Source organism: Betta splendens, chromosome 16, assembly GCF_900634795.4.
Source record: "Betta splendens chromosome 16, fBetSpl5.4, whole genome shotgun sequence".
In the NCBI taxonomy this organism is placed as follows: domain Eukaryota; kingdom Metazoa; phylum Chordata; class Actinopteri; order Anabantiformes; family Osphronemidae; genus Betta; species Betta splendens.
In genome coordinates this window covers 17,438,732-17,460,669 of record NC_040896.2, presented here as the reverse complement: position 1 = coordinate 17,460,669, position 21,938 = coordinate 17,438,732, and the positions used below count along the sequence as shown (strand labels likewise).

Genomic DNA, 21,938 nt, shown 5'->3' with positions numbered 1-21,938 from the left:
ATTATAGTCTTATTTAGTTAAATGCTCATATTTCTTTACAGAGAAGCATTTCTCATGAAGCCAATGAATTTCAATAATTGTTGGTTAGAAAGACTCATTTTCAGTCGGAGCTTGACTCAGATCAGACATAATTATATGTCTTCTTGTGTCTTTTTGCCTATGATTGGCAAATGATGTGACTTTCTTTTTTTCTTCTGTCCTTCCTTCCTTCCTTCCTTCCTTCCTTCCTTCCTTCCTTCCTTCCTTCCACAGCAACAGGAGCAGGACCCCACCAACCTTTACATCTCCAACCTGCCGGTGTCCATGGATGAGCAGGAGCTAGAGAACATGCTGAAGCCGTTCGGTCACGTCATCTCCACACGGATACTGAGGGACGCCAATGGCCTGAGCAGAGGAGTGGGCTTCGCGAGGTAATCACACAGACACATGCGGTTTTCTGTCGTTGGTGCTAGAACTAAATTTACATCTCGTTGCCAATCACCTCTAGATTTGGATTAGGAGGTTTAGTCTACTGGACATAGTCAAAATTATTTATCTGAGCCAAAATAGTATTAATTCACAGTTGTGCTATGGCTCAGATTCATGTTTTAGATAATTGCAAGGGGCAGAGTTACGATGCGTTGACTGGCTGCCATTTACAAGCAAACGACTTTTAGCTCTAATAATACAACTCCACATTCCTGTAAGCCTTCACCGTGTGTGTGTGTGTGTGTGTGTGTGTGTGTGTGTGTGTGTGTGTGTGTGTGTGTGTGTGTGTGTGTGTGTGTGTGTGTGTGTGTGTGTGTGTGTGTGTGTGTGTGTGTGTGTGTGTGGTCTTCTCAGTTTCACTGTGGAGTGTGCCAGTGATTAGAATGCAGTCAGGCCTCCATTCAGGGTCAGTGGCTATGTGAAGCAAACCCAAGGCACCCACACACACACACACAGCCATGCTCACGTATCACACACATTTTCACAATCTCTTTCTCTCTGTCACCATTTCGCTCTCCCCCCACACACATTGGCTTTTGCTTGCCAAGCAGGCAATTAGTCATTGAGCTGTGATTGGGTGAGCAGAGCTGAATAGGGGCAGACAAAGAGGACATGACACACAACAGATCAGGCTGAATGGAGCTTTTAAGCTGGGACAAAGGGGAGGAAACCCCATAGAAAACACACAGACATCCTCAGGCCTACCTAAGGCACTTTGCTGAGGCACAGATGCGTGTGTGTACCTATGTATGGCACTTCATGGGCTTTTTTCCTTTCTATCTGTCTCAGGATGGAGTCGACAGAGAAGTGCGACGTGGTGATCCAAAATTTCAACGGGAAATTCTTGAAAACCCCTCCAGGCATGACAGGTAGGTATCAGTCACCGCGGCAACTGTGTGTGCGCTATCTTTAGGAGGCCCAGGCTCTTCTCCATAGGTCAGGGGGCTCTCACAGACCCAGCACCGTGTGTGGCGCCATACATCCAGCGTTCCCGCTGAACCGCACAAAGGCTGCTCCACTCAAATGTCAGATGATTTGATCTTGAACTCAGTTTGCCGTCAGCCTTTAAGAAAGCGCTTCCCCGTGTGCAGGGGGTGTTGATAAAAACTACCGGCGGAAACCTTTTGTGTCTGGCAAGTTCAGCGCAGCGGTGGAGTCGCGTATCACCTTTACGCAGCGTGGTGGTGGAGTTGCACTATGTGCATATCATGATAAGGTCAGAAGTTGGAAAACGGTGTGAGATCAAATCAGCGGAAGTGAGAATAGTTCATTTTTATGATGTTATAAACGGTACATTACACCCTGTGTACATGACAGCATCGGTGTTGCTGCTAATAGGTTAGCGTTAGCTCTGTTCTCTCCTTCCTGGACCACCTTGAGATGATTTACTAAGAAGATGGGAGTGTTATCTCCTCCACAGGTATCCACAGGTTAATATACTCAGTTGCACATGTGTGTTACACAGACTTGCACAGTCCCCTTAGGCAAATCTGTCTTTGATTGTCCCTCAAATGAACAACAAAGAAGTTTTTACTTTTTTTTTCTTAATGCAAAGGGGATATCAAAGAATATCAAAGACAGAGAGACAGAATGGGATGAAAGACTGAAATGGGGGGAGAAAGAGGATGAGGGCTGTGTGGTGTGAGAGATAATGACATATAGGCAAGGAGTGCCAAGTGGGATGACTGGAAATGAGGGAGATGAGAAAGCAAGGACAAGGTGGGGGAGAAAAAAGCTTATGAGGGGTGAAGCAAACTGACAGTGACACAGAATGAGAAAGCATAGATGGAGATACAGGAGGATCAGATATAGACTGACAGCAGACATGCCACAGTGAAGAAAATGAAAATCAGGGACCGACAGACAGAGAGAGAGCTGTGCCCTGTATAATACACTGTGTGTGGGTGGTTCACATACAGTACACACACACACACGCACACAGTCTGCTGTGATTCAGTAAAATCTGGGAATCCTAAACCTTCGTGGTATTAACAAGAACCATGTCTGTGGAGCTTTGGGGTCATTCTAATAGTCACTCAGTTTATTTTTTTAATTAAAGACATCTGACAAGGATTCCTGTTAATAATTAAAAGATTAAGTGAGTCTTTCTACAAACCGATTGTAGCAAAACAGGATTTTAAAAATGACTGAAATGTGAAGATAGATGAAATTGCTGTAAAGCCTTCGACAACCCCAAGATTGATTTGACTGTCGAATAATACAAAAGCAGAGTGAAATGATTTTTTCTTTTTTTATATTTACAATAAAACAAAGAAAACAAATCCAAGCATGAAGAATAAATTTTGCCTTGTTGTCAGTGCTCAGTTCAAAGGTGGGCATGTCTCAGGGCATGGCGCGCGGTGCCTGTGGAATAGGCACCGCCCGACGCACCACCGTCTATCATAATAGACAAATCAGAGAACATAAGAATTTAAAATGCAAAATAGATCAGTTTTAAAAAAAAAAAACTTCTATATCACACACACACACACACACACACACACACACACACACACACACACACACACACACTCTGTGCTCACCAATGTAACACATTGTGTGCTCCAAGTCGGCTTCCGTCAAATTAATGTCACTGGCTTTTCTCTATCACTGACACCGTGGCATTTCCAAGGCTGCTGCGCCTGTTTGTTGTCTTAAGCACAACAAGCTCGCTGTTATCAAAGGTTACACCGGCTCTCCCCACACTCTGAGCTGTGTTACTGTATATCGCCTGGCGTGAGGACCTTCCTGATTAATGCCTGTTGGTCCAGGCTGATGCATTGACGAGCACAAGTCATATTTTACTCTGCAGCTCCCAGATTAATGTGTGCATTGATCACATGACCAGAGTTTCCATCAGCCCTTGTTAACAGGGAGCTCATCGATCCACAGCTTTCTGACGTCTCCTGATGTGACTAAAAGCTATAGAGTATCTAGATCAGACAAACATATTTGTCTTCCTGCTTGTTGCCTTGTGAAGCAGGAAGCCCTGGATATCAATATCATTGTTAGGCTCTTTCCATAAACACAGGACGTCCACATTTTATTTACCTACATTGTGTCCTAGTGTAGGTCTGTGCAATGGCTGCACAGCATGAGGCCTCTACACACACAATGTGTTGGAAGCTTCTTCGGTGCTGCTGCTGTCTCCTCACGTTCATTCAGCATCTGTTCTGCCCGTTCGACAGGCCAGTCCGAGGTGCAAATTGAGTCATCGCAGTCTATTTACTACACATTGTAATTCTGTCTTCCCTGCGCTTGTCGTTCAATAATGTCCTGCCCCCCACGCAGTGAGGGAACGAGTCAGCGCCAGTGGGAGGCCGTCCCTCTCCAGCCGTAAAGAGCACACACTCCATTTTCCACAGCTTCATAATGATCATACCAGGTCAAGCTTCATAACTGAAATATCTGATTCGTTACTTGTGTTTGTGTTACCAAGGTAACGGAATAGTCTGGCGTAAACTGGAGCTGGAGGTGGGACGTGGAATTAAATACACAGTTTGGAAGATACCTTTTATTATACCATTATAATAGTTTCAATAATCTTGAATTCATTCCTTCTCCCGTCCTGCTGTGGGTGGATGTACTGTACAGTAAATAAAGCCCCAGACAAATATTAGAGAAACCAACTGAAATCAAGGTGCTGCATGATGTGATGATGCTTAATTAAAGATATAAATAAGTAAACACCTGCAGGGTTCAGGTACCTTCGCGTTCACACCCCCTCTGTCTTTTTTAGCTATTCACACTCTCCCTCTCTTTTTCCATCTCTCTTTAACATTTGTTTTCTGATGTGGTGTTGTAGCTTTGATACTGTATTTCTGTTTCTGCACTACACTAATAGGAAGACAGAGGAGGGGAATAATAAACAGTCCGGGGCTCATAGAAGGCCCATTATGCCTCAGTAGTTTCAATAAGAGGCTCTTATGTTGTAAATGCGTCCTGCATGCATGGTGTGAAGGCTCCCTTTATTACAGAAGCAGTTTCATGCTTCCATAAATGCATACATGGGCTTTATTTGATGCCCCTGATAATGGGGGAAAAAGTGTATTAGAGAACCGGCGCTGAGTTAAATGTGAGGCACCGGCGTCTAAATCACAGTGAGGGTGAGAAAGCGTCGGCGCCGTCTTCGGGCCTTAAACAAACGAGTCAGCGCATCGATCCAACGCATCGGATTCCTGCTCGTTTCGCGTTGGTTTGGGTCGTAAATGGCAGAATGCAGTGAGTGCAGCTCACCTCCATCACTTTTCCTTCCAGCCCAGTCTAACTAGGCTCTATTCCGTCCTGCAGCCGTCATCAGTGCGTTTATTGCATGAGGCGGGTCTTCAATTTTTAATCATGTAAAATAGCTTATAGCAAAATGAATCAACATTTTTAATGTATATTTTTTAATTATGGCGACAAACTGGTGGCTTCCGCTCGTGTGAGGCCTCAACAAGTAACTCTCCAGAGTGTGTATCGTTCAGTCCTGCGGCTCTGAGCTCTTTGATGTCAGTGTCTTAAAAAAAGAAGGATCACATCTCCTGCGAGAGATTCCTCACTTTGCCACATTTGGGGATTGGAATCCATTTTCCAAGTAAATGATTTCCCATGTTGCTTGCTGATGGATTGATTTTTATTTTATATTAGAATCAACCCATTAAGAGACTGAGTGCCTGTAATGATATTGCCCATTTTCTCCACTGAGAACAGAAGCCGTTGTGCCATCCACAGTAAGACTTGTGCTTATCTGCAGCCTGGTTGTTCTTAGGAGCGGGATCTTTATTATAGTCCATGTCACCTGGAGTCACCTGCGTGTTTCCTCTTCTCCTCTTATATTTTTCTTATTATGTCCCCGTGTACCTCTCTGCAGAAAAAGAGACGGATGTGTTCTACAGGAGCCTTAACAGTGTCTGTGCCGCTCTCCTGCAGACTGCCACATCCCACGGCTCGAATGACTGCTAACAGCGTGTGTTCCACTCCTCGCAGCACAAACCGTCTACCCCGCTACCTCACCTGTGTACACATCCTGTCAGTTAAACACAGAACACGCCACGGATAAACACCCCGGATTCAAATCACTAAAGCACTGGTGCATTCACACAAACACACACACACACACACACACACACACACACACGCACACACGCAAATAATGCAAATGCAAGACACACTAAACCAGAGCAGAGTCAACGCAGTCACAAAGTGCTGCAATAATTCAGGTGTTGAATACGTGGACGTCTTACACGACGATTGCAAATGCAGTTTGTGAACAACCGGCGTGGCCTTGTCGTGTTTGCAGCTCTTAGAAACGACCTGCGTTGTTTAGCACTCGCTGCTGGGAAAAAACACAAAAGGGCAGTGACACAACTACAGTACACAAAATATTGTGGCTCAGTGCGTGGGTGTGTTTTTATCACAGTCATTTGCTTCATAGGGACGAAACTCAGCAAAAGTGCCTCAAACCTGTAGTTCAAAATGTCACACGTGGGTTCAGTCGTCAGACAAAATACACATTTGTACTTCAAAATTTGATGTTTCTTCTGGTTTATTTTTAAAAGCGACATGTTCAAGGTGAAATACACCCACTACGCGGGCTGAAACAACAGCTCATTAAAAATTCACAGTCACCTGCTGTGATGGCTCCACCAATTCTGCTTCCTGTAATTTTCCATGAGGCCTGGTGCAATTATCCTCACTCACAGTGCACCGTGGTTTGCTCTGCAAGTGAGGATGTATAGATTTCCCATGGCAGCGAGGGAGCCACTCAAAAACACAACCCGCAGAAAGAATAATATTGTTATTCTCGAGGCCACAAAGATTCAAGTGTGACTTTCACAGGTCTTTGCAATAATTTCCACCCATTATCTTCTGAATTCCATCGTTGTGCACACCTTTCAAAGTAAATATCCAAATATTTGGTGCAGGCGGTGTTAATTAACTCAGCCTGCCAAAAAGTGACCCGTTCGAGAAGCCCCGAAGCAGATGTACCCAAAATGATCACGAATTCATCACTTCATGTTACGGAGCCTCGAGAGTGAGAACAGCAAGGGTCAAACAGACAATTAAAAATGTCCTTCTTCCATTGAAAGCCCTCTTGTGACATACAACAGATTGTTGTAATGTAGCTGCAAAAGCGGCTGAATAATGAATGAGACGCTCCAGAGTGAGCGGCGTCTTCCACAGGTGATCTGGTCTCTGGGTGTGTCATGGTTGTCGCTCCAGTGCCTCCTGATTATGATTATTATAAATAACCTTCATTATGGTCATTATCGTCATCTGCATTTTTGACTTGACACCTGACTGGCTGTGAACACACATGTGCATCATGTGTCAACCATTATTCCTGCAGCTGGAATAAAAGAGTGAGTGCATGTATTTTAGCTTTTCTCCTCACACTGAGGCACTAATAAAGGTTGTAAATAAAAGTAATCATTTTAGATGTTTTACGCTACATTTTCTCTCTGCCTTAAAATACAGCTGAGAATCTAACTCAAACGTGTTATTTAGCGTTAAGCCTTTCATGAATTTACTTCAGATAGGTATCTTAAGCTCTATGTCCTGTCTTGATGTGTTATTCCAGAGGTATTGTTAATAAATAACATGACTGTATAATCTGCCATCAGATTTAAATAATAATAATAGGATTAAACTCCAGGTGTCCGAGCAGTGGCAGCACTGAATTAGCCATCAGTGTTCTCACGTAAATGGGCCTGTCAAGCTAAATACTGGACTCCTGCAGCAGCCTGTGGAACGCACTACAGTATATTCAAGCTGCAGTGCTAAGGCAACCGGAACACTCGCACAGGACTGAGACTGTGTGTGTGCGTGGGTGTGTTTGTGCATGTAAACACTGGCCCATAGCGCTGCGCCACTGTTTAATGTCTGGAGCCGTTTCAACAGCTCTGATGTGATCGCAGCTGTGTGTGTGTGTGTGTGTGTGTGTGTGTGTGTGTGTGTGTGTGTGTGTGTGTGTGTGTGTGTGTGTGTGTGTGTGTGTGTGTGTGTGTGTGTGTGATACAATTGGGATTATACAAAATGGAAGAAGGGCAACTTCCCTCCTGTTGTTGCTTTTTATGTCACTTTTAATAAGAAATCACTTTACAGAGATTTCCTTGTGAATTGATGCTGAAGGCTTCACTCACAGAACAGCGACATGAGGGACATCAGGGAAGTAAATGAAGGAGACGTTTTAGAGTTTTTAAACCTACTCTATTGTTTTTAACAGGCATCCGTCAGGTCAACGGGCACCTTCTGCATCATCACATCCATTTACCTTTTTAGGGATAAAATACCGAGGGTATCGGACCCTCATTCTAACAATTAGTGGTTCAGGTTTTCCTCTTCGCCTGCATCCAAAAGCACCGAGCTGCAAATGCAGAAGACGAGCGTTGTAAATCAAAAGCTTTTTGATCAACAGGAGTTTCTGCTGGTGGAAAAGTATCCTGACAAATAAACCTGACAAGTTGTCATCCACCAACAATGTGGCTTTGTCTGTTTGTCATAGCAGTAAAACACAACAGCAACAGATGCTGCCTTTACATAAACAAGCCATGAACAAGTTTGCATCTGCATTACAGTGACTTATAGTAGTTTAGTCATGGATGTTCTCCAACAGCTTAGAACCCAGACTATAGGAATAAAGCTCTGAATGCAGTACTGTATACATATATACAGTACACTATACTGTGTATAGTACATAAAGACAATATAAGGTCTAGTGGAAAACTGATAATAAATATCGTTACCAGATAAAACTACATTTAAGCCTCAGCTTCAGATCCTTTTTAAACTCTCTCCTCGGCTTCTAGTTTTCTATCTTCATTCAGGACCCACCTCCATCGTTGTTTGTGCCAGGTCTTATTTTTGATCCTGCTCCCAAGGGTGATACTAAATGTACATGTAGAGAGTGGATGAAAGACACCTAGAGAAGGAGGGTGATTGAATAGCAGAGGCAGAGCTGGAAACTGAAGGCCCCGCGTTCGGCCCGCTATTCGGACCGAATCGGGTTAAAATTGTATGACAAAAAAGGCAAAGCGGTCCTGAATGCGGCGTAATCACGGCGCTGCGTTCCTGGGTGGAGTACCCATCAGGCCCCGGGCCTTGCAAATAACTCCCATCTCAACCTTGAGCTCCGCTGGAAACAGCTTTTCTCATTTTTCAGTTCAATACTGGGATGAACTAAGTGAGATAATTACATAGTGTATTTTTGCATCCGTAACGTGTGAATCAGTATCCACATGACGATGTCGCCGTCGCCTCTTCACGGAGTTCTTCGAAGATTTTCTCTATTTCTGAGCGACGAGGCTTCGCAGCTCGGCGGTTTGAAATCATTGCCATTTAAACGGGACAAGAGTGGCAGCTAAAAGCCTCTTTAGAGCGGCATCGGGATTCAAACACGCCTTGGTAGATGTGTTAAAGCAGGCGCGAGGCGACGCGTAATAGGTGGCTTATTCAGCATGAGCATGAAGAGAACACTTGCTGCTGGATACAGTGTAGTGCTCTCAAATGTCAGTATTTTAAATTGCAGTGAAATGCTTTTGTATTTCAGCATATTGTTAGTGGGTTGTTTTTTTTGTTTTTCATTATTCATCCTCTTCCATCTCCTCCTGCTCTGCTTTGTCCATGTCACCTCGAAGCACACAGCTTTGTCTGAACTGACACGTTCTTCAGTGGATTACTGTTATTTGCCTTTAATTCAATTCAGTTCAGTTTATTTGTTCTTTTACAGCTGATTCAAAACAAAATTCATCTCAAGGTATTTTAAGACGTAAGACCTTATGGAATATAATAGAACATGTAGTAGTAGTAATAATAATAATAATAATAATAGTTTAGTTCGTGAAAATACATGCATCATGGGTTTAAATGGATGATGTCATCCAATTTCTCTATCCATTCAGAGTTGTTCCTTATTATTATTGTTGTATTGTCATAGTGCAGCATCATTTAGCAGTACTTGCTGAAACTACCTGGTGAGGACAGCCTCATAATTACACAGCCTATATTAATTACACTATCATACATACTATAAAGTATTTTCAGTACATGTGACTGTGCAACTGCATAAATCCCAGTACTTATATGGAGTAGTTGGATGATTCAACATATGATGCTGTATGTTCTTCCACTAAATTCTGTCACTTTTACTCTTATGCCTTTAGGCTGCATAGAAAATATCTGGTGGATATATGTGCGTGTATATTTATGTCTGCGTGGAGGTGAACAGTGTCAAACAGGTCAGAGGTCACCAGATAGAATGACGGCTGTCATTCTATCTTGTATATATATATATATATATATATATATATATATATATATATATATATATATATATATATATATATATATTGAACACATACAGTATATTCTATATGTATTCCAAATAAAATAACTTGTGTAGAGAACAAAGCATTTTATCCCCAGTGACGCTGTGCTATTCCAGAAGCCTGTGGGATATTTGAACCTGCATCTTATCAGGCTGAAGCTGAGGTTCTGTGAACCTCTGTATGGGAGGTCACACGAAGCTAATCCCATTTGCAATCAAGCCTTTCTTCTTTCTATGGTCCAGAAATGGTCCGTGTTGTCTTTGGAACGATCGCAATCGCCCGGGGGTCAAACTGTGTGCAGTTATTTGCCTGTTTGGCTTGTCGTTTGAACCGCGCTCACCCCGCTTTGATGATCGGCCCCTGGGTTTGTTTCCATGTCAGGGCGGCTTCGGTTGAAGCCTGGTCGGGAGCGTTTCGGAGATGGGCCGATAACCGTTGTTGTCGAGGCGCTTGGATTGGCTTTGAGATAAAATGCAAAAGCCGTGCTGTTGTTTCCAGGTCCAGCTGATTTGCAAGTCGCAGCAAAAGTGTCTCGCCTCCGATCTTATCTTTCACCTCTTCACCTTAAACATTAGATTCTTTTCTAAGAGATGATTAGATTTTTAGCATTTCTTCTCGTGTTATGAACAGACGATTAACCCGTCTCTGTGTGCTGCTTGTCCTTGTCTCCTTCTCTCCCTGACTCTGCAGCCCCAGCAGAGCCCTTACTGTGCAAGTTTGCTGACGGAGGCCAGAAGAAGCGGCAGCCCCAGGTCAAGTATCCCCAGAATGGCCGACCGTGGACGCGCGAAGGAGAGGTGAGGCTTGAGTTTATTTAATCATCAGAAAACGCCCGCCGTCAGCGTTTCCTTGAAAGACAAGTGGGGGAGGCGGATTGTAACACTAGAGCCACATCTTTCAATCAGTTGATACAACACAATCCTTTTAATATTCTGCCACTTTAGACGAAAGCGGCGTAGAATTTTTCCTCAGGCAAAAAAAATGTTGCGGCAAATATTTCCTAAATCAACAAAAGGCTTTAATTTAAAAGCGCTGTCACTGTTAAATATGGCATTTCACACACCAACCCATCAGCCTGTAACAGAGTGAGCGCCCCTCTGTTGTACGAAGTCATAAAAGTCATTCATTATTTAATCCTGATTTTTTAATTTCTGCCTGATGTTTCCTGTGACATCTTTTTTTATCTTTAAATCTGAAGACCCCCCCCCCCCCCCCCCCCCGTGCAGCTTCATTATCGGCTTTCATTCCCAGAAGCACACTGTTGGCTGAATGAGAGACGCTGTCGACAGCGTGAAAGCTGACATATGTAAAGATTGTAAAATTTTAAATGCAACGTTTCTGCGAGGCCCCAGAACCAAAGAACCACGTTGTTTTCTCTTTTGTTAAATCTCCCACCTCCGGTCTGTCATCTTTAGCAGAAACAAAACCTCTAGCAGCAAATTGGAAGCAGACTGACTCTTGCACAATGCTGAGTTCAGAAGTTCTTAGTGTCGATACCAAAGCTTCAATTTGCAGAACAAGGGGGCGGGGGGTGGGGGGGTGAATTATAATCTACCCACCCACTGAGTACAGATTTTTTTAACAGTTTCCCAACATTTGCATTACACGGAGGTTGGGAAAGAGCGCGGTGGTGAAGAGAAGTGAAATGGATCCAGACTGGAACAACTGAAACAAGAGCCGCGACAACAAAAACAGGATCTCACAGTGTGTGTGTGTGTGCGTGTGTGTCCGTGTGTGTGCGTGTGTGTGCGTGTGTGTGCGTGTGTGCAGCTTTAGTTCCTGTGTGAAAGCAAAGAGGCAAATCACATCAAGGCTTAGTTAACATCGGAGGCCCAGCGGTGGTGATTTTTTATCATATCCTGTTGTCAACGTTTGCGAATTGTCAGCTGGACCTAAAATAAATGATCCGCGCTTTTAGTGGGATCCCTCGCACATCTGTCAGTGGCCCCGAACCCTGACAAGCCCCACTTGGCGCTGCTGAGGAACAGAATCCCTGCAGAGGTCTGAGCGTTCGCTGACTAATAGAGACATCTGGCTGTGGAGGTGCTCCCTCACCCACAGGCTCAGTCAGCCAGCCCTAATCTCCCACAACCCCTCACTTCTAAACGAGCCTGGCCTCGGATCCTGAGCACAGGATCGCTCACACATCTAGTGCCTACACTGCTTCATGAGATCCATGGGCGGATTACAAGACGCCGTCTCCAGGGCAGAGATGATGAAGCTCCCGTTCGCACAAATAGAGCAAGTCTTTGTAGGCTGAATGTGTTCACTCTGAGTCTGTTTGTGTTGTGTTGTGTTGTCATGTCGTGCATTAAAAGTCCGTCTTGTGTCTCTTTGTAGTCGCCGTGCGTCTTTCTGTACCAGTTTTTTTAATCACATCTCCTCCGTCTGTCTTATTAATTTGCCGTCGTCTATGTGGTCGTTATGTTTGCATTAGTCGTCTCTTTATAGTAGATGTGTGTCTCGTCTATGAGGTCGTTCTGTGTCGCCTTGTGTTAATTGGTGAATCGTTTTATCGCGTGTTTCTCCGCGGCGGTTTCAACGCTTTCTAGTCGTCCGTGTGCTTGTTCTGTGCCCCTTTGACTCTCTTTGCGACTCGTTGCACTTCAGGCACTTGTGTCGCAGACGAGCGGCCGGACACACGTTTCGGCTGTTAGACGGAGGAAACTTAAAGGGCACGGTGTAAACAGCCAGATGCGTCGCACAGCTGATCTCCTCTCGCTCCCGCTCAGAGATCGGCCTGTTTCAAACTAAGCAGTTCAATACATCAAGAGGGAGCCAGCGCTGAATACAAACACTCCCCAAGGCGAGACGTGCGGTACAGTAGCAACGCGGATCTGGCCTCAAGTCATGCGTTTGCTCAAGGGCCAGTGTGAAAATAAATTCCAGCATTTGGGGTGATTACTTTTTTCTGTTTATTGTCATCAGTGTCTGGCACTTTATGTTATTGCTTCTGCAGTCTATTCCCTCAGTCCTGGCAGGAAACAGTGTTGGGGGGGTTGGGACCAAGCATTGCGGCAGAGTTCAGCGCCCGGGCACCCTTTCAGCTCCTGTGCCACTTTGTGAAAGGGGGCATGTGTGGATATAGAGCAAGTGCAGAGTGCTGGTGCAACGGGAAGACGGGGACGGAGGGAGGAACGATCAGAGGACTGGTGCCGCTTCTGTCGTCTGATCCGACGGCCACGAGGCTGTGGAGCGGATGGAGGTCCCTCTCAGAGCTCGGCCGAGGAACAAGTCCTGTTGATTTGGCACATGAGAGAGAACAAACGATGGCGCAGATGCAAGAGATTCAGGCAGAACGTGCTGCGCTGTGATGAGTACTTGACTTAATAGGGACAACTTTCAGTGGAGAGGAAAACAGAGCTGAAACGCAGCCTTGTGGTTTGGAGCTCGTTAAGGTGCTGGCGTAATTCATCTGGTGTTTGAATCCTGATCTTATTTATTGATTAAGCTTAACGTCCTGCTGTAAATGTATCAAGGTATCACAGGTTAGTGTGTGTGTGTGTGTGTGTGTGTGTGTGTGTGTGTGTGTGTGTGTGTGTGTGTGTGTGTGTGTGTGTGTGTGTGTGTGTGTGTGTGTGTGTTCGTTCCAAAACTTATAAAGTATATATATAAAATAATGGACTAATTTTCACTGAGGTTCTGAGACATTTCTGGGACGTCGAGCCGTCACTTCTCCTCCACTGGTGTTTTTGTTGACATCAGCACACGTTCTATCATTATAGCTCGCAGTGTGTTGTGTGTTTATTTATAACCGTCTGTTTGCACTGGTCTCGGACCGTTAGAGGACCCCCGTACCATGAGACATTCTTTCAACAGAAAGCTCCTGTACATAATTATCCTTGCAAACCTCATTCACTGTAACACGAGGTGCCAGCAGCTCATAGACTTTACACATCACTAACAGTAAGCGCTGAACGCAGTCACTCAAGATTGTTGCTAAGTGCTTGTATGTGATTTTCAGACATTGTTCAACGCTGCCAGGTCTTTATCTCACTTTCACACACTCACCTCCCGACGTCCTCATCCTCTCTGAATTCATCACATGTAATCTTTTATTATTCCTGCCTTTACGTGTGTGCGTTTCCCTGTTTCTCTCCCTCTCCAGAGCGGCATGGCGCTGACGTACGATCCCGCCGCGATGCAGAACGGGTAAGTTTCATTGACACAGTTGCAAATTGTTACAAAGGCGTGTGCGGACCTCACCTGTGTTTCGGATGATTGTAAAAAGCCGCAGAACGTGTTTGCATTAAGCATCCAGCCATCAGCATGAGTTGCACAGAAGCTCTTGTGTGAGCGGACCACACAGGATGCACAGATCATTAACGCACAGGAGCCCCCCCCCCCCCCCCCGTTCCTGCCCTCGATCTCACATCTGATTGATGAAGACCTTCTTTAATGCACCTATACGTACAAGCTGTCAGACTTGTAGGTTGTGATTGCAGACGGGGGGAAGTCGTGCGCTGTTGCAGCGCCGCTGTAAGACTTTCGTCAGCCAAAGCTGTCTGCGGCGCTCCCAGGCTGAATGCAGAGCGCCGGGTGTGTGCCTGTTTCAGAGGGAAATTGGAGATTGGTCTTGTCTACTAGGAACGCTGCTGGTGATGCGATCCCTGGAGATGCTTCCCTCCAGCGCTGCATTTTCTCTCCTCCTCCCTCCTGTCAGCTCAGTTCTCACTTTAGTATAACTTTTAGTTTTCTTCATCTTTCGTGCTATGGTTTTATTTTTGCACATTTTACTTAGTGTTTCTATTTTTCCTTCTTCGGCACATCGGTGATTTGTCGAGTTCCTCACTTCCATTGCTAATTATGTGCTTTGGTCATCTGCGGTGTGTGTGTGTGTGTGTGTGTGTGTGTGTGTGTGTGTGTGTGTGTGTGTGTGTGTGTGCGTGTGCGTGTGCGTGTGTTTGCCCTCTCTGACCTCTTGTCTGAGGTCATCAGCGCTCCTTCCGGCAAGGCGCTAAATGACTGTGAAATGCTAATGCGGCTAATTAGGGAGGCAAAAAAGCAGGGAGAGGAGGGGAGCGAATGAAAAGGAAGAGGGCTGCTGTGGGTCAAGAGGAGGGGAAAGGCAAAAATAAAGTCAGCCCAAGGAGAGGGGAGGGAGGGATGCAAATCTATTACAGGTTTGGGAGCCTCTCCAGCTCTGAGAATGGACGTATTTTAGGAAAGTGATGCCGATCTCTTGTTACTGGAAACGCGTTCTAACCAACCACACTGTCTGCGGAAGACTTTTATTGGAGAGACACAACATGTGGTTGATTTCACTCCGTCTGTTGTCCCTCAATCCTCCTCTCTTCCCCACTGAAGATGCCTCTGCCTCTGTCTCTCACAGTCAACGGGGTCGCCTGGAATTCGTCTGCTAATTTTTCAGGAAAGACTGGTGGCGGTGCCGCTAGGTCACGCCGGGGATTCACAGGGAGGCTTTAAATTTAATCCCGTCGTAATGTTCTGCTCGCAATTACATGTTTAGTGTATTGTTTAAACAGCCACACCGGAGTCCCTATTGACAGCGAGCTGCTCAGGGCTAATAGCCTCCATCAATAACCTTGGATCTGTCCTCTACCTACTATTTCTCTCTCTCAATACACATCACTCTAATGAAAAATACAATAAACACAATAAGAGAAGCATATTGAATAACCTGCCTGCATTTGCTCATTTATATTCATCAGTGACATTATCTACAGTATCTCTAATGCAAGTCATACATTAATAGTACAGTCAAAAAGATGGATCCATATTGCTGAGTGATCAATGAGGGATTGTTTTCCTGTCACTGGTCACTGTGTGCTCCCAGCACAAATTAATATTGGTTTCAGTTTCTGAAGATTTCTATAGTCAATATGTCAATAAAAGCAAATATGGAGTGAAATAGCTCAAAGGAGAGCTCACAGTCACTCAGTGCGTGACTCAGTGTCCGTTAAGGGAGCGGAGGATGAATTCCAGTACCGAGCCAGAGTCAACAGAACCTGAACATGAACCACAGCTGAACCTCGGCGAGAAAGAAGACGTTACGCTAACGATTCATTAGAGTTCCCATTCTCCAACGGCGGCTCTTGGCGCGCTGCGACTGCAGTGCTCGGGGTTCACCGCGCCGAGCAGGGCCCGTCAATGCATCAGGAGGTGGCAGGTCCACTGTGGAGAACAGTGGAGAACCCCCCCCCCCCCTCACGCCCGTCCTCGGCGGCGCCCTGGAGCCGCCGGCGCTTCTGGTCTGAAGTCCCTTTTTCCTTCTCGTTAGGCAAAACGGGGTTTGTGGCGAACAGCTTTTTCTGAAATCATGGCTGTGTTAGAGATAGATAAGAGCGAGGGCCTCTCCGCCTGCCCCCCCCCTCCTTCCCTCACCTCCTCCTCTCCTCCCTGCACCATTATTCAGTCAACAGACACTTTGGGATCGATCGGGCGCAGCAACACGGCCTGGCGGATGAAACATGTCCTCTCTAGGTACACAGTGATAAATAAAGCACCGATAGCCGCCGTTGAAGGGGGGGGGGTAGTGAACCCATAAAGGTATAGGAAGAGAAGTAAACAATGCAGATGTTATGCAGCCAGTTTATGTGTAGGTGGGAGCATAATGAGTAATATTGAACTGCGTATTTCACCCACTCGCACATTAAATACTGTAGATAATTCATTATTATGCGTCGCAGCGGAGTCTCATTCAAACATTTTTATTTGAGACTATGACACAGAATGAAGGTGTGATACGCTCATCAAAGCCCTGCGCCGTTGCGTGAACCTGGACGTGCAGGGGTGCTCTCATCCAACTGGGCCGCTTTGCTTGTGTTCCAGGTTCTACTCCTCACCGTACAGCATCTCCACTAGACATCAGATCACGCCCTTCATCGCTGCCTCTCCTGTCTCCACATATCAGGTAGGTGGACTTCGTCTGTGCTTTACTGAGTTAGGTCCGTGCCCAGGGGCTCTGGGAGCGTTTCAGTGGCTCCAATAAATGACAAGGCTCACTGCAAAATTGCCTGTCTGATAAAGGATAGTAGTTGTCAGTGGTGCTGGGCAGTACGGCCAAATTTATAGCACTGCATTCCCTAAATTTCTGGCGGTTTCGTGAGATATAACAGTATTTTTTTCTATGCATTTCTGGAGCTACTTTCAGACTTTCTCCCAGCCAATACACAGATAATGTTTTAGTTATTCATGAATGCAATGACAAAGAATATTAGATTCTAATATTAATATGCAACATGCTGTCATTTCGTCTTTTTGATGTGTTTTATTAAAATGGCCGCTCGGTGCGAGCATGTGGGTCGTGAAAGGACAAAACCATCAGGTTGCTCTACGGTTACGCGCGAAGCCGAACCCCGATGAAGGATGATTTCACGTTGCCATGGAGCTCAGCTGTTTTATCAATTTGTTGCACTTAATTGAATTTCGCTGTTGCACTGAGAGAGAATTATACCTTCATTACCATAAACAATACAGTGGTGTGGTTCATTTGTCATTATGTTTGCTGGTGTACTGTACATACAGTACAGCGGAAAACTGCCCCCAACAATTACACAAAGTGATATAATAATGGATTTGTGATGTTTTAGGGGCATTTATTACTTGATTACTAACCATAGACAGACCAGTATGTTACTGCACCGGGTGTCAGACTACTTCCTATTTGTTCCTATACTTGTTAATTTGTTGGCGGGACCCTCTCTTTTCAGATGGAGTTAATCTAGTCTTGTCTTTAACGCACAAAGCTAAATTATCCACTCCTTTCATACAAAACAATTCCGAGTCAGTCTTTTATTACAGCGCTGCTCCTACTGCTACTTCCTTCTCAGGCACAAATCCTTCCTTTGTCTCTGTTTTTCCGCTCCCATGTGTATTCCCCTCTCCACATACACACACTACATCAATTCAAGTCAAAGCCGGCTGCTGATGTAGCTGCAGTTCAGTGAGAGGTTGACTCAGTACTTGATCCTCAGTTTGTTAACCACATAGACTCGAAGACAAACAGCGGTCCTCCCCCACAGATTTACTCTAGCACGAAACGCAGCTGTAAATGAGAAAAACAAATGCAAAGACACACCTTCAGCGGGGCCGAATTCCACACTGAGGCACAATCGCGCCCCGCTTTCTTGTGGAAAAGGCGAGAAGGTCTGAGCCGCCTCCACAGACAGACGCACGGCTGGTCAAGTCATTCAATCAGTCCAGCGCGATAGATTAATTTTCAAACTAAGCTTAAATCTAGGTCTAAACCTGAATGACAGGTTCTATTGGTTCCAGTCCGCTCCCAGGGTTCTGCACTGTGTGTGTGACCACATTTCAGACAGTAGAGAAAAGTGTGATCTCTGACCAAGCCAGGCTTTGATGATGAAACCCGTTCTGTGCAGCAGTAATTATTCGACTCTATTGCTCTCTGCGCTCCTCACATCCCCTTATAATTACAGCATAACATACTGTATAGTGGACCCTCAGTTACTGCTGTAAAATCCTCCACGACGCATCGCCACAGGGACAAATGCTCTGAAACGGGCCTGTGAAGACTTGAGCTAATGATTCATTTTCTCTCTTTCTCTCTGGTTGTCTTCATTTTCTCGTCCTTCCTGTCATTCTGTCTCACATTTGTCCTCTATGTTTTCTCCTCCTGGTTTCTTTACCCACTTCTTGCGATCTTCTTTTTGATCTTCCCTTTCTTTCGCTGCTTCCCAACCTCCCTTCTGTTCCCTCTCACTCATGCTCACGCCCTCCTCCTTTAATTACTCCATTTTTCATCTTCTTCCCTTTTGTATTTCTGTTTCCTTCATCATCTCTGATACAACTGTCGTCACCTCTCCTCTCTCCCTTTATTGTCCACAGGTCCAGAGTACATCTTGGATGCCACATCAACAGTATGTTATGCAACCTACAGTAAGTTTTTATCAGAACTCTTTCGTTTTTTGTTCTTGTTTTGTTTTTTGTTTTTTTACATTTTTGCCCCTTATTTTGTGTGTTAGCAAGTTAGTTCTTTTCAGTCTATTAAAAATGTCAACCTTCAGGATCAGATAAGCCAATATATGCTTATCTGTTTAATACCTTTATTTCATGTTTATTCTATTATTCATATCATAGGTCTTATAATCAGAAAGCAGGTAATTGTGAATTGACATGAGCATTTTTATTAGCAACCATACAACTAATTGCTTCCCCAATGGTCATGTGGGACCAAATTAAAATAAATATGAATAAACCTACCTATGACAAACTGTAGTAAGATGTCAGAGCCAGATATGATATATCACAGTCAGTGGAGTCAGTGGAGTGGCAGCTGATATGACGATGCCGCAGTAGTCGACCTGAACTCTGCTTTACTCTACACCTCAGCCGCTCATGAGTCAACCTGCCCTGCGGTTCAGGGCCTGGCCGTCCACGGTGCACGAGACAATTGGGAATCAAATTAACATCACAAAATGTCAAAGGTGTATTTTGCCTGGGTGGGTTTTACAATCTACTACATAACTCTGGTGCAAATAATGGCGCAAGTCACTGATAAATTGAATTCTTCTTTAAAGATCAATAAGGTCTGGCATTATTATCAAAGTGTCACCACATGAAAAAATGCAGCTGCTCGGAGAAAAATCACACCATTTTCAATAAGTACAGCGGCGTGCGAGAGCCAAATCCAGGTCACAGAGAAACGGAGCCGTGCCTCTGCTGAATCAGCTGGAGAACAAGCACCTACAGCAGCTGGGAGAAACCCAGAAAGTCCCGGTTCCACAATGAAAGGCTGCTCCCTGCTGGTTCGAAGTGGAACTACAGGAGACAAATGTCATCAGCTTCACAGGCTGCACTGATCAATACAGTATAAGACATATACAAACAGCTATAAAGAAATAGTCTAGATCCAGTTAGATACTTTATAATACAACACTGCTCTAATATTAAAATGCCTCATGTTTGTAATTCACAGCCCATTAGGCCCAGTAGAAAAGAACAGAAAGACGTAATAATCCATGGTGGGAGCTTCCAGTGACCCTGAAAGCCCTTAGGATGAAGATAAACTACTTCTTCTTCAAATGATTTACGTTGTGAAGGGAATATTTCTCTGAGGAAGTGATCTTCACTCAGACGCCTCACATTGTATGGCTCCCTATGACATCATCTCCTCCAGTTGTTTTGCAGTAGAATAGTATTTATACTAGAACAGGCTCCTGCACTGTTCTTTTCTAGACAGTAAAGTTGGCTCCTCACAGGACTCTACCGCGATGACAGATCCCTTTTATTTATTTGATTCATTTTTCATTCATTTGGATTTGGATCTGAACGCAGGGGTTTTTTTTTTCTCGCTGGCATCTATTTAAAACCTTGAAATTCAGGTACAGTGTGATTTGTAGAAACCGAGGGTGGAACATGAAGGCAGCGCAGCCCAGCTACTGTAAATCAGCCAAACACCGAAGATCTGAAGCAAATCCTGTCTTACACAATAGGGAAACTAGTTCCAAATTCGGTTTCACTCCTTCACGCGTCTTCTTCTCTGTTTCTATCTGCCAACTGCTAAAGACATTTTGTTGTCATGTCTGATTTAAATCATGTCTGCGAGAGAGGATAATACCCTTCTGTAAATGTGTTTTCCAACAAATGTCCCATCTAATTATCTGGCAAGAAGCTTAATATTACTTCTGAGGACGCGGAGGGAGGAGGCAGAGAGACGGGAGAGGAGCGAGTTGAAGGATCGGTGAAAGGAAATATCTAATCGGCCTGCGTTTGACAGGGAGAGGGGACGGGGGGGGGGGGGGGGGTGCAGGTGCAGGGAGGACGAGGAGGGGAGGGATTACGAAGAACGTAGAACAAAGCAAAGAAAACAGCTTCCGTCCCCGGCCTCGTCTCTGCAAAATCCTCGTTAGACAACAAAGGCAGGGGCTGGCGTTGTGTTCGCTGCTCACGGACGAGCTCGGTGAGTGAGCTGCATTAGCGGCAGCAGAGGCTCCACGCTTTCTGGGCCACGGCTAATGTCCGCTAACTTTGATGAATGGCGCGCGCTCGCCGACACATTCAGGTTGATGCGAACGACGACCCGTCGCACAGACACACACTCTTTGCAGAGAGAAGCGCTGCCCCTAATTAAACGCTTCGATTGAGTCTTATTTGTCTGCACAAACGTGCGCTCCCGTAACTATATTTACACACGGACGCGAGGCCTGCGCTCCGCACTTCATTCAGACACGCACACCTAAACACACAGTGAAGTGCCTGGAGGACTGTGTGTTTCCAGCCTTGGTGGAATGCCCAGATTACTTGAACTCCCTGTCTTTACATCTTAATTAGTAAGAGGATGTCTTTGTGCATAATTACACTCAAATCCCCCTACAGGAAATGAATGCATTAATCTAACCGTGCATAGCAGGGAAGACAAGAAAGGCAGCTTATTGGGGAGGGCTGTAATGAGACATCCGAAGAATTGGGATTTCAGATCTTCCTGAGTTAAATTGCTGTGTTAAACCCATTTGCGGAGACAAAGGGGGCGAAGGATGTGTCAGAATAAAGCACCGTTCAGCCCGTGTTGAAGCCTGCGAACGGTCACAATGCTCCACGGGTGCCCATTCACATCCAGAGAGCAGGGGTGTGGTTTGACTGCGGAAAATCAATTTAGCGACGCCAAGGGAACATGTGCTTTTCAGAGGACGCCACCTGGAAGAGAACAAACGCCGCCGGTGCGGCGGCAGCGGTTTGTGCTTTTGCTCGACAAACGGGTGTCATTATCGCTAATCCTGTGTATTTGATGCGGCGCGGCGCCTGCAGCGCTCTGCCAGTCAGCTCCACGTCTCTACTGGAAACTGACAGCCAGAGAAATGGAGGGGGGTTCAAAGTTGAAGCAGATCTCCTATCTCCTGTCCTGAGGGAGGAGATAACTGACTGTGCTGCGTTCGCCGGGGAAAAAAAAAAAAAGAATGTCTGATGTCTGGAAATATGAACACACGCAATTATCCACTCATCACACAGCGTCTAATGCAGTCGACACATGCAGACGCATGCAGAGATAGCAAGTATAACACTTGTACAGCTATAAATCAGAGGAGACAATTAGTCATTGCGGGTTTCCTCTGGCGTGGTGCAGCTCTCGCTCTCTGAGGAACGCCCGCTGTGAGACTGGATGGAGTGAAAGAGAAATCGCGGCAGAATGAGAAACCATAAAAGAGACCATATTATTTGGAGGGATGAGAGCTTTGGGTC

The 21,938-nt window shown here is 45.3% G+C and overlaps 1 protein-coding gene across 6 annotated transcripts in view; it reads left to right on the top strand.

The window, feature by feature from the left end:
• LOC114842697 (RNA-binding motif, single-stranded-interacting protein 3-like) overlaps positions 1-21,938 on the top strand; it is a 122,650-nt gene that overhangs the window by 97,012 nt on the left and 3,700 nt on the right. For all 6 annotated transcript variants that reach the window (XM_029128475.3, XM_029128476.3, XM_055503340.1 and 3 more), the window contains 6 exons: positions 253-410; positions 1,258-1,337; positions 10,467-10,573; positions 13,885-13,928; positions 16,569-16,650; positions 18,588-18,638. In XM_029128475.3, coding sequence (XP_028984308.1) covers positions 253-410; positions 1,258-1,337; positions 10,467-10,573; positions 13,885-13,928; positions 16,569-16,650; positions 18,588-18,638 — 522 coding nt within the window. The remainder of the gene's footprint in view (positions 1-252; positions 411-1,257; positions 1,338-10,466; positions 10,574-13,884; positions 13,929-16,568; positions 16,651-18,587; positions 18,639-21,938) is intronic.